The sequence below is a fragment of the Aegilops tauschii genome, chromosome 1 (genome assembly GCF_002575655.3).
Source record: "Aegilops tauschii subsp. strangulata cultivar AL8/78 chromosome 1, Aet v6.0, whole genome shotgun sequence".
Classification (NCBI taxonomy): Eukaryota; Viridiplantae; Streptophyta; class Magnoliopsida; order Poales; family Poaceae; genus Aegilops; species Aegilops tauschii.
Window position 1 is genome coordinate 383,122,608 of NC_053035.3, and position 12,972 is coordinate 383,135,579.

Below are 12,972 nucleotides of genomic sequence, written 5' to 3' on the forward strand. Positions count from 1 at the left end.
TTAAAAAAACAAATTCATAAACATTGTTTGAAATCCATGAACATATTTTAAATTCATGAGTATTTTTTCAAAATTCATGTTTTTTCACATCATTTTTTCAAAATTCAGGAGTTATCAAAATACATGAACTCTTTTAATTTAATGAACTTCCTAATATTTAGGACAATAAAACTGAACCTAAACGCAACCCTCTCAAGCTAGCCGTCTGATCTCCTCGTTGGCCGTCCTAGACCATCAGATCTGAGTGCACTTTCGCATGGGCTAACTGTGCATGGGCCGAATGTCCTATAGGGCCGCTACTCCGGGAGAAAAATCTGAGCCCTCTGGTTAACTGGGCCTTTTTCTCCCAGCCCAATTGGGAAAACTGTTATTTTCTGGGTTTTTTTTAGGGGGTTATTTTCTGGTTGACTGGACTATTCTTGGCCATCCGACGGTGAGAACAGACTGCTTGGGATGCATCTGTTGATCGGGCTTCATGGGGTGTTTTAGACCCTTGCGAGTTGTGTTTAGCTATCTCTGTCAAAGTTCCCCTAAAAAGAATCTCTGTCATGGTTTCTCGAAAAAAAGAAAGCTACCTCTGTCAAAAAAAAATGTCTTCTCAAGAAAAAACAAATAGCAGCAAGTACCCTGAGGTGCGGCTCTCGTTGCTCGCTCTCTCCGGCTTCAGGTTACGTGCCCCTGCCCGTTGGTCTTCGTTGGTTCTGCACCAACGGACGCTTTTCCATTTATTTAGCGCTTACAAAAAATGGGAGCAGCAACAGTCATCTGCTCCCCCCTTCTGCTTCGTCGGTCCCTGGCATAAGATAATCCATGACCCATAGGAAAAAGAACATAATCCACGTCATTTTTTCTCCCTTTTTTTCCAAAAAAGAAGTTGAAACCCCGGCCTCGGCATCAATTAATGCACACATCCACTTTGTAAAAAATACAATAGCCAGTTTTTTCTGAGCTAGCAGTGAAGCAAGCGAAAAAAAAGCTAAGCGAGTAATCAGGGAGGCAGTTGAGCTGGGAGCGAGAGTTTCATGTGCTAGCCCATGTGAGCGCTATAACAACAATTCATTGTTTCAACGTGAAATGAGAGCTCCCAAAGGGCTCACATAATCAACATCGACTGACAACGTGCGAGGACTCCACAACCATGCACCTAATAACTCCACTCTTCTCTCAGAACAAATATCGTCTCCAACAGAAGCCCAACTTGATATACGAATGAAAAGAACATCGTCAAAACATTATTAAAATTCAAGCCAGCGTAGATAAACCAAAACGAAACAGCCAACAAAATAACCTGCTAGAGAAAAAAGAGTTGATCCCATGAACGAAGAACGGCGTGACAAAGGACACGTTAGCCTCGAAAGTATAAATTATGTGGACTGGATTACTGGAAGGAACCTCCATCGAACCGTTTCAGTTAGTAGTAGTTTATTTAACTGAAAGATAGAGCATGAACAGAGCCACCTTAGTCTGAATCACTGTGTTAACTGAACTGACCAACGTGACTTGGAAAGTTGGAATTGGCAAAGACAAGCTAAAGAACAATGAGATGGAGCAGAGGCCAGAGGAAAGGCTAACAAACAATGCTACTCGTATCATTTTCCATTTTAGCGAGGGAACACAATATCAAAATTCATAAGATGCCTTCTTATGGAGTATCGTCTCACGGTTTCCCGCGCTAGGACCAAGCTATTTATAGTTATCTAAAATGCAAAGACTAAAAAGTTCAGACTTCTGAACTCCTGACATCCATTCAAGTAACCAAAACATAATGCAAACAGAGGAGCGGCCAAATATAATTCCTCAAGGAAGTGACCCATAAGTACAACATGTTTTCAAGACCTCCAACAGTGTATGGTAGTTCGAATTGCTGCAATCTAAACAGATGCAGTTTGGATTGACAAACCATTTTACATCAATTATTGTCACAACTCATATAGAACGATCTCATCAAAAGACATGACTGATCACCAGGAAGATACACCCACCTAGCCATCTCTCTAGATAATAACAGAAGGCAACTGAACAACGAATCCGCCATGGAACTTCAACAATTGTGCCACACAAGCACATGTGAGACAACTAGTAGAGTTCCTCCTCTTGGTGGGTTTGAATGACGCAATCCGCCTTGGGGAATGAAATACAGGTCAGAAGGTATCCCTCACCCATCTGGTTCTCATCGAGGAAGGAGCCCTCCGACTGATCAACCTCCCCGGTAGTCATCTTGCCCGCGCATGTGGAGCACGATCCGGCGCGGCAGGAGAATGGCAGCTCCACTCCAGCATTTTCAGCTGCCTCGAGAATGTAGGTGTCTTCAGGGGCCTCAAACTCGTGCTCTTCACCGTCTGGGCTTATGAGCTTCACCTTGTGCACGGCCGCGGCAGACACCCTGAACTTGTTTGACATCCTTAGGCCAGACAAGTTTGGTGTTTGCTTGGCGTAACCGATGAAGGAAGCGCTCCTGATCGCCGGAGCAACAGCCCGGGAACCAGACCCGGATTTAGCAAAGGACACTCCTGGAGCAGTGGCAGTTGACATCTTGCTGATACTGAAGAAAACACAGAATTAGGTCGAAATAAAGTATAACGGCAGAATTAAGTATCACAACTTTGTAAACTTGTAATCATATACTGCTATTATGATCACCAAAATTCCTAGCTGCACAGCTTTTAGGTTGTAATCATGCATATGATCAACATTAGTCCTATCTGCAAAGCTTAAGAGTGGTCCATTTCCCGGATGGCACATTCACAGGTACAGCAGAGTATGTGGTTGTCTGGTAGAACAACACCAACACCAAATCACTGTCCCGATTTAAACCGGTTCAAATTAGAAGCCCCTAATAACTTGGCAAGTGGATTTCTTGTACAAAAGCCAGTTCTGTCCCCACTTTCCAGAGTTCAGCATGATATGGACAGTAGTACGGTGCTAAGGGCCAAAAACCTATCGACCAGGCACAGATCCGGCGAGCGCATGGACTCGCCGGTCGCCGGCACATGACACTGGAGCCGGGGGCGCATCACAACCAAGGCGGCGATCTACAGCAACAAACAACGGGGCAGCCTAGCGGCGAGCGGGGCGCGGCGTGCGATCGATCAATCAACACGGAAGCGAAGAGGGTGGCGGATCGACAGGCGGGGTGCGTACCTCCTCCGACGAAACAGACGGGGGAGAAGGCGGCGCTGATCTCGCAGGCGAGGCGAGGAGAGGCGGCGGAGGCTGGTTGGACTTTGGGATCGCGAGATGCTGTGGGGGGTGGTGAGGTGGCCAGCACGCGCACGGCGCCTTATTAATAGGGGGGAGGGGTGGCAGACTCTCTGCTGCAGTGCTCGGCTCTGTCTGTCTGCCCGCTGGCCCTGGCTGCCGGGCACGCGCCTCTTCCGTCCTCGCGCTGGGTGGGCCGTGGGTCGCCTCCCCGCGGCTGGCGGCTTGGGCGAAAGGCCGCGGCTGGCCGGTGTGGAGTGCCAAAGCATCGCGCCAGGGCGACCTAGGCCAATTTTTCCTCTGCTTCTTATTTCGAGAGGGATCGTCACTGGAGTAGTTTAGTTCACGGCTCTGATTAGATCAGGCGGCCGCTCTCGGCGTGGGGCGCGCCGCTTGGCAGGGCTCAGGGGCCGGATCGGGCAAGCGGGTAGGTGGGCAGCCCCTGCTGACACCGGGGACCCACGCGCCGGTTCCACTAAAAAAGGAGAATCAAAGGCGCATCAAGCAGACAAACTCAAAGCGGACTAGCGCAGTCAGAGCCGCACATCAGGCTTGATAGGGGTCAAATCACGCAAAACATAGCACAACAGAGATTGGGCACCATGAGCAAAGCAGATTTATGTTATTTAATCACCAGGTAGAGGCAGGCAGTTTACAACTCAGAATATAGCAATGAATCAGCTCCGTTCGAGTGGAGTTTTCATTTCGCGAGAAATATATTAACATTGAGGTTGCCACAATCAATCAAAATCTGCAGTAACTGTTCATCTCACCGATCTGGCAATCGTTGATTAGCACAATGGCATCAGCATGGTACAGTGGTTTTGGAGCCAGAAAATGACAATTAGCGGGAGTATCACAGCATCCTCTGGTGCCGGGTCATGCCACCGAGGAGCCAACCACAGTTATCAACTGCGCAAAAACGTGGGCAAACCTCTGTCTGTGTCATGCCGCGATCAGAAGCCTATGGATCCTTCTTCATAGGGAACCATCCATCAGACAGACTGATTGGTGCGATGCAACGCAGCGGCTGATACATACGTACATAACGGTGATTGTTACATGCACAGGGACCAAAATTAGATACATGTCGCAGCATTCACCTCACTTGACATGCAAAACCAGCAAGCCTGCAACATGGACGAAATCATATCAGCTGAGGACGCTTACAGAGAGATACATCTTATGGAGAATACTAGCTTGGTTTGATGCAGGTAAAGAACTAACTGCTGCCCGTTAGGTTATGTAAATATATGATCTGAGATATAAGATATGTGAACAGTACTAACAGCTGGCAACAATATACGTTGCCTACCAAAGAACGTTAAATTGATAAACTTGACCGATCAACAGTCTGTGAGCAATAATGTGTGTTGCCTACAAAAGAACGTTGTCATCATCATGGATGCTTTGGTCCAATCTTTTCTATTGTCTTGATTCACATAGAGTGAGAGCGCGTGTCTGTGAGCTTGCCCACCCATGTTTGAGGCACAGCCTTCACAGGGTGCCTCACTTCTATTAAAAAACACCCTGGGTGCTAATGTCTATTGGTCGAGTTGTTTTAGTTCATATAAAGAAAAAAGTCCATTTTACTACCCTGAAGAAAATGGTTGGTTCATATAACCCCCTGATCTTTCTTTTTTTGTTCCCTTGACCCCCTGATCTATCCGATACCGTTCAGAAATAGTTATGGGTGATTTGCTCAGGTGGTTTGCTGACATGGACGTAGTCAAAGCAGTTTGTTGACCAGTGTTGACGTGGACATACTCTCTGTGGCATTAATTTTACAGAAAAGCCCCTAAAAGCTAGAAACTCTATCAGCCGGCCACACCAAGCCTCGTGGCCGAACGACGGCGAGCGTGGGCGCAGAGCAGAGGAGGCCCAACCAGGCAACCAGCATCTTATGCAGTTTGGTCCCCAGCATGGTGGTGCACGCCAGTCTTGCTGATGCCCTGCCTCCGCTGCAATTTTCTTCCGACAAGGAACGAGCAAGCCAGCGGCGGGACGCAGCATGTGGCGCGGCTCCATGGCGGTGCAACCTAGGCTAGCGGACTGGTCAGTCAGCCGGTGGCGGTGCGCCAACCACAACGGTGACCGAGCTCCGGGCTCACCTAGCGCTAGCGCGTGAACTTTGGAGGAGGCTGTGGAGCACCGGAGGCAGTTTGACTCCTGACCATGATGCGCCTCGCCTGTGCGCGCGCGCAGACCACAGGGTCGCCGGAGCGGGCCTGGACAGCGCCAGGGAGCGACGGCGAGGAGAGGCTGCGCGCAGGCGCACACTGTTGTGGGGCCGCGCTGGCCGGTAGTAGCGGTGAAGCGTGGCTTTCCCGGAGCGGCGCCTGCAGAGGCTCACACGGCAGCCACGGTTGGTGCTTTGCAGGGGCGACCGCGGGTGCTCGGGGAGCTCCGGACTTGTGTCTATGGTGGCAGCGTGGGGATGCCGTCGACTGAAGCAGTCCCGTGGTGGCCTCGTCTAGAGGAGAGCCTCGTCCCCATCGGCTGGGAGAGAAGGGAGGGGTAGTCGTGGAGTGCCGACTGGAGAGCCGGGCCGTAGGAAAGCACGACGGGAGAACTGGTGGCCACGAAGTAGACGCTGGAGGTCGTCCCCGAAGCCCACGACGGCGTGGTCGGCCGTGGCGCTGCTGGGGCAGCCGGCCAGGGGGAGAACCCACCGTAGGCGGCCGAGGATGAGGACTGAGCGCCGGCTGCCCTCTTCACCTGACGACAGGGCCCTACTGGTCAACAAACCACTTTGACCACATCCACATCAGCAAACCACTTAAACAAACCAACCCAAGACTATTTTTAAACAGTATTGGACAGATCAGGGGGTTAAGGGAGCAGAAAAAATGATCAGGGGGTTATGTGAACCAACCATTTTCTTCAGGGTAGTAAAATGGACTTTTTTCTTTATATAATGCAGCTTATCTTCTGTGTTCTCTTAATTGACATAATGCAATGGTAAATAAAAAAGAGAGTGAATGTTGAGGATATTAAACTATTAAAGAGCATACAACCTTGGTGCTTTCCAGGTGTTTTCACACTAGCTAAGTATTTGTGATGGAACATAATGGATGCCAACAGAAGAAGAATACACAAACTAAAAAACTGTTCCATTCCTACTCAAGTCTTTGATGTGACAGCTGCAAATATAGTGTGCTTACATGAATCAAATATCTGCTTGTTCCTAAGGGATATGGTCGATTGATCTGAAGCTCTGAACGTGTAAAAAGAGATATGAAACATAGCAGCATGCACAGAAATACTCACCAAGGACAGCAAGTGCAACTAGTAGTGATGTTGCTACAAAAAGTTGGGGGTGATTGTAGCGTGTAGAATATTCAGATCTACTTAATGTTCTCTTGATAAGTTCAGGCCAGCAATACATAGTCTGCAAGGAGTAACAATAGAAGGTCATTACTGGGGAAATTAGTATACTACAAGATCATATTCAAAGAACTAACAAGCTGAAACGATGTCTGGATTGTAATATAGAAAACAAACAGAGAATATTGTAGATCATAGCATACCCTTCCTGATGTACGTAGGTTGAAGGGAGGCAATATATTTCCATTTCTCAAGCTATCAACAAATTCTCCATCTTTTCTCCTCTTTGTAAAGCTCTCATGGTCTCTATTCGTAAACCATAAGTTTCTCATAAAACTGCGGTACTGACTGCTCAGTTTGTTCTTGTAATGATGGCTCGTACCTAGCGAATCATCAGCATCCAAACTACACAAAGTGCTACCGTTATGATCTACTTCAGATGCACTTTCTCCACGTGAACATTGCAATCTGGATGCTCCTTCGACATCATTTCCTGAATATCTGAGTTCACGTGTTGTATGTTCTTGGGCAGAATGATAACCATTCATCATAGGTGCACTGTCGAGCTTAAGTTCAGTAATTTCATTTGTATCAGTGGAGTAGTATGCATCACTATGATTGTTGCCACCAGAAAGAAAAGATGCCAGCCCATCTCCATCCTGTTCACTTGAGGAGTATGGAGATTTCGGAGTTCTACTGAAATCTGTCCTAAGAGTCTTCAAGCTTTCTTCCACCTCAGAAATTTGCTCAGCTATAGCTCTAATGAATTGCCTGAATTTTAAGATTGCATTTTCCCTTGAAGTTGACTTATCAGAGAATGCAGCTGCATTCACCTCCCTCTCAAATTGCTCCAACTGCCAGAGTTAGGAAAATAAAAGTCTTAGAAGAAATCCAGAAAGAAGCAGATAACTCAGAAACATGGATAAATGGACTAGCATGGTCAAATATGGAAAGCTTGATTGTTTGAACCTGCCACTTGGTAGTTCCGAGAGCAGTAGCCACATCTCTCTCATACTGTATCGGTGCATGAAGTTTTGCGTCTGAAGTGTCATCTTGTATAACTTTCTTTTCATGCAAAAGCAAGCGGTAGACACCGTCCATCCTGTACAGCAACCCACCCAAAATTAAATCCAATGAGTACAGTCAGCAAACTGCACAACGCACACTCCATGCTAATTAAAAAATATAAGTACACTGGAAGAACTCTTAACACTGTACGTGCTTGCATACTACATAACCTCTAGGAAACTGGGGGAACTCTTAATACTGTACGTGCTTGCATACTAGTACATAATTCTGAGGCAGCATTAAAAAAATATAAGTACCTCTTTATGAGAAAACATAATATTTTCAGGTATGATGACTGGGTCAAAGCTTGGTGTGTTTCTGTGTTTATATTTCTTGCTATAATAACCTTTTCTAACAAGAGATTCCTAATTGTAGGATTGCCAGCTGCTCCCATGCTAAGTGGAACAGACCATCCATGCTAATTGTAGGATTGCCAGCTGCTCCCATGCTAACTGGAAGAGGCCATCCATGGAAATTCAGAGATTATATTTTAAGATTCCGTACTTAAAATATCATGTTGGTTGGGACAATAACAAGAAAAATGTAACTATTAGTGTATTATTATTTTCTTTAGATCGGTGCGGTACACAGTAATTCCAGGATACAACAAGCATATTCAATTATTGAGGAAGAGGTACTTATGAAGAGAAATCCTAAAAATACTAGAGAACATTACTGAACCTCTGTAAACGTGGAGATACATGCTGATGGCTAGTTCGTACCACATTAGCAAACCTGTTTCGCTTTCTGTCAGAAGGTAAGCTATATATATGATCGAACAGAAGGCGTGCACCAAAACCTAATTTGACAGCAATAAACTACTGCAGGTGCATCTATAACTCAATAGATAAGCTACAGAAACCTGTCAGTAATTTCTCATCGAAGACAACCATGATACTTTGGGAATTCACCAAAAACATGGCCCTAGCCTATTGGTCGCAAATGCCAATCCAGGCAGAAACAATCACACCCAGAGATTCCCGAGCTCCGGAACTCGCACCACATGCTCAGAACCCGCACCGAATTCCCCACAATGCGGCGGCGAATCCCGCGAGACAAGCAACCGAAGCTCCTACGCGCGGAATTTCTACCAGCGGGCAGCAGATCACGAAAGGAGACGGAGGGAAGGAGCCGAACCTGTCGGCGGAGTCCTGCACGCACTCGGCCGCGGGGAAGAGCGGATCCGACTCCCAGCGCCCGAAGCCCTCCGCCATGGAGCGAGCGGGATCCGGCCGGCCCGCGACGAGCGGATTCGAATCCGCGGGAGCGGGGGAGGGGACGACGACGGGCACGCGGGCGCTGGAGCGCGGAGGGAGGTGAGAGATTCTCTTCTCCGGTTGGTGGATTTCTGGTTCTGGACTGGTTTTCTGTTGCGTTCCTCCTGCTTGCCCCCTTCCCTTTTCCTCTTTCGTGCGCCGTCTAACGGGTGGCTGCTTTGCGGATGAGCCCCCGTGGCAGCGCAAAATTGCGCGTTCGGGACCTGCAAAGGCCAATGAGTTGCGCGTGCTGCGTGCGCGTCAGTTCCAGCTTAAAATAGGCACCTGACCTGGGCTGAGCAGCCTCGGCCACCTTCAATGTGATTCACATTCAGGCACGCGCTTGTTTTCTTTTGATACAGGACATTTCATTGAATTGATATATTAAGGTGATACAATCGCATCTAAAAAATGTCCAGCCTCTGCATAACTCGATGTATACAGCCAAGAAGCCAACCGACCCAAAAAATAAAAACGTTTTACAACTAAAAAAGATAAATAAGTCCAGCCTATGATGTGGCAGATCCTATTCGGAGATCACACCGCCATTCATGGGGAGAAAACCTCCCTGGTCGTACGCTCCAGCCGCGTAGACGCCATCATAAAAAGGTCCCTGTCCTCCGGCCTCTGCAGGATAGACCAAGTACGGAGCCATCGCATACATACATTCCTGGTAAGCTACAATGCCCAGCATAAGGCAGCCGCCCCCACAAGAATATGTGGAGAAATTTGTTTATCAATACCCCTCAACCAATTGCCGAACATGTTACGAGCACTACGTGGTGGGTATAAATTTGAAGCTACTTGAACTATGGCCAAAACCGCCCGAGCTAACTTACACTCAAAAAATAAGTGCTTAATAGACTCGTCATGTTGGCAAAAAACACACGCCTTGGTGCCTTGCCAGTTGCGTCGTGCCAGGTTATCTCTAGTTAAGATGACCCCTCTGTTTAGGAACCAGCGGAATATCTTCACTCTTAGAGGGATTTTAAGCTTCCACAATTTCCTCTTATCAACTGGAACATCACAATGAACCATTGCATCATACATGGATTTGACTGTAAACTTGCCATTCTGATGCAAATTCCATCGAAAGATGTCCGGTTCATCTAACAGCTGAATAGCCTCTAGACGTATGAGTAGCTCATTCCAAGCTGTCAGGCGAGGTCCTAATAGGTCCCTACGGAAAGAAATATCAGGGTTTTCTTGTCCCAAAACTTATTTGATGGTGACAAATTTATGTCTAACAATGTTATACAAACTCGGGTATTGCACCATGAGTGGTGTGGTCCCTAGCCAGGTGTCTTCCCAGAATCAAACCTGAGAACCGGCCCTAACCGAGAAAGTCCCAAATTGGAAAAAGAATTCCTTGGCCTTCATGACACCAGACCAAAAATGTGAGTCACCAGGTTTCCAATGGACTTGAGAAATGACTTTGGATTCCACGTACTTATTACGAATGATTTCCTGCCATACTCCATTCTCAGTGAGTAGTTTATAAACCCATTTGCTGAGAAGAGCAATATTTTTAATCTCAAGGTCCTGAATTCCAAGTCCCCCTTGACTTATAGGTCGACATAATACAGTCCACCTAGCCAGTCGATATTTCTTTGATTCATTATCGCACTGCCAAAAAACCTAGATCTAAAGTAATCAAGACGCTGAAGAACCCCTTTCAGTAGATGGAAGAATGACAACATATATAAAACCATGTTGCTTAGGACGGAACTGATCAAGATCAACCGCCCCCCATATGACAAGAGTTTGGCTTTCCAACTGGCTAGCCGTTTCTCAAGTCTCTCTTCCACGTGCTTCCACTCAGCGATAGTTAAACGCCGATAGTGTATGGAAATACCCAGATACCGAATCGGGAACTGCCCGAGCTGGCATCCAAAGATGTCAGCATACTCAGGTGCATATTCTGCAGCATCCCCGAAGCAAAAAAGTCTGCTCTTACGAAAATTAATCTTGAGGCCAGAAAGTTCCTCAAATGCACATAAAAGCAGCTTGAGATTTCTTGCTTTATCTAGATCATGATCCAAGAAAAGTATTGTGTCATCCGGATATTGTAGGATAGATAAACCCTCTTCTACCAAATGAGGAATGACGCCGCTAACCTGACCGGCCACCTTAGCCCGCTCAACAAGGGTAGCTAGCATGTCAGCCATAATGTTAAACAAAATGGGTGATGCGGGGTCCCCTTGGCGAAGCCCCTTCTTCGTCTGAAAATAGTTGCCAACCTCATCGTTAACTTTGATGATGTTAGGGCATATTTATCCGTAAGATGTTTTGGTGATTGATGGCAATGCTTTTGCGGACTAATCGTGTGCCTTGAGTATTTCAGACATTTCGTCACTAGGCACAAGACGGTTTGGTGCCCCTCGAAGACTATTGAAGACGGCGTTTTTCTATGTTTCTTTTCGGTGGACTTGAGTCGTAGGAAAGCCGTACTATTAAGAGGGGGTCCGCTTTGAAAAGGTTTGGGTGGAATCTTCACGTACACATCTACTCCTTTTTGCACCCCCTTTCCTTTGGCTCTTTGGAGCATCCTCCGTTTTATCCTCTATGCAACTTGTCTCGGTTGCTGAGCTTGGGCATGCGGTAGTACTGCTCCCTGGAGCGGTAGTACCATAGGCACCTGCGGTAGTACCGGACCTTGGTGCGGTAGTACCGTGGGAGCCCACGGTAGTACCGCTCCTCAGGAGCTGTACTACCGTGGCCCCAGGCCAAGTGCTGCTGCGCAGCGGTAGTAGGGGCGGATGTAATTTTTTACATCCGCGCCCTACACGGTAGTACCGCGCCCTGTGCGCGGTAGTACCGCGCCTCCTGGCCTGGCTCAGCCGCCACGCGGTAATACCGCTCCTCATGCTGTACTACCGTGTCGGATTTTTGCGTCGACTCCAACTCAGCGGAAGTTGCCACAAATGTAATTTTTTACGTCCGTGCCTTCTCGTTTTATGGATCTTCCCTGCCTCGCGGTAGTACCGCTAGGTGGTGCGGTAGTACCGCACAAGCGGTTCTATCGCCCTCCGCTTCAGTGCGGTTGGGCTGTCCAGGTCTGTGCTGCTCGGGCGGTAGTACCGCAAGGCCCTACGGTAGTACCGCATGTGCTTGCGGTAGTACCGCGGCCCGGGCGCGGTAGTACCGTGCTGCGCAGAATGGGTTGGTGGATAACGGTTGGATTTGTCCCTCCACTATATAAGGGGTGTCTTCTTCCCCGAGTTGACTACCTCTTCCAACCCGAAGCTCCATTGTTGCTCCAAGCTCCATGTTCGCCCGATCTCTCTCCCTAGCCAATCAAACTTGTTGATTTTCTAGGGATTGATTGAGAAGGCCCCGATCTACACTTCCACCAAGAGAAATTTGATTCCCCCCACTAATCCCTTGCGGATCTTGTTACTCTTGGGTGTTTGAGCACCCTAGACGGTTGAGGTCACCGCGGAGCCATAGTCCATTGTGGTGAAGCTTTGTGGTGTCGTTGGGAGCCTCCAATTAAGTTGTGGAGATTGCCCCAACCTTGTTTGTAAAGGTCCGGTCACCGCCTCCAAGGGCACCAATAGTGGATTCACGGCATCTCGCATTGTGTGAGGGCGTGAAGAGAATACGGTGGCCCTAGTGGCTTCTTGGGGAGCATTGTGCCTCCACACCGCTCCAACGGAGACGTACTTCCCCTCAAAAGGAAGGAACTTCGGTAACACATCCTCGTCTTCACCGGCTCCACTCTTGGTTATCTCGTGCCTTTACTTGTGCAAGCTTTCTTGTGTTATATCCCTTGCTTGCTTGTGTGCTTGTTGTTGTTGCATCATATAGGTTGCTCACCTAGTTGCATATCTAGACAACCTACTTTGATGCAAAGTTTAATTTGGTAAAGAAAAGCTAAAAATTGTTAGTTTCCTATCCCCCCCTCGAGTCAACTATATCGATCCTTTCAATTGGTATCAGAGCCTCGTCTCTTTATTAAGAACTTTGCCATCCAAAGAGTATGGTTGACACCGTAGACGGCGTGGAGGAGCACTCCGGTGCGAATCCGGTCTCGTCTACGGGCGATGGGGGAACCACGGTCTCTCGTGAGGAATTCAATGTGGCTTTGGACACATTGAAGACCTCCATGACGACCGAGGTT

General features: G+C 47.8%; 2 protein-coding genes across 2 annotated transcripts; both read right to left on the reverse strand.

Annotated features, from left to right (window-relative positions):
- Window positions 1-1,763: 1,763 nt before the first annotated feature.
- LOC109744143 (ferredoxin-6, chloroplastic) lies at window positions 1,764-3,482 on the reverse strand. The gene is made up of 2 exons (XM_020303247.2): window positions 3,142-3,482; window positions 1,764-2,542 (listed from the first exon to the last, which is right to left on the reverse strand). The coding sequence occupies exons 1-2, from the start codon at window positions 3,465-3,467 to the stop codon at window positions 2,077-2,079; spliced, it is 792 nt and encodes a 263-aa protein (XP_020158836.2). The 5' UTR covers window positions 3,468-3,482; the 3' UTR covers window positions 1,764-2,076.
- A 319-nt stretch (window positions 3,483-3,801) lies between these two features.
- Window positions 3,802-9,093, reverse strand: LOC109744122 (uncharacterized). Its single transcript, XM_020303216.4, has 5 exons — window positions 8,731-9,093; window positions 7,495-7,627; window positions 6,729-7,379; window positions 6,469-6,589; window positions 3,802-4,328 (listed from the first exon to the last, which is right to left on the reverse strand). The coding sequence occupies exons 1-5, from the start codon at window positions 8,805-8,807 to the stop codon at window positions 4,303-4,305; spliced, it is 1,008 nt and encodes a 335-aa protein (XP_020158805.1). The 5' UTR covers window positions 8,808-9,093; the 3' UTR covers window positions 3,802-4,302.
- Window positions 9,094-12,972: the final 3,879 nt, after the last annotated feature.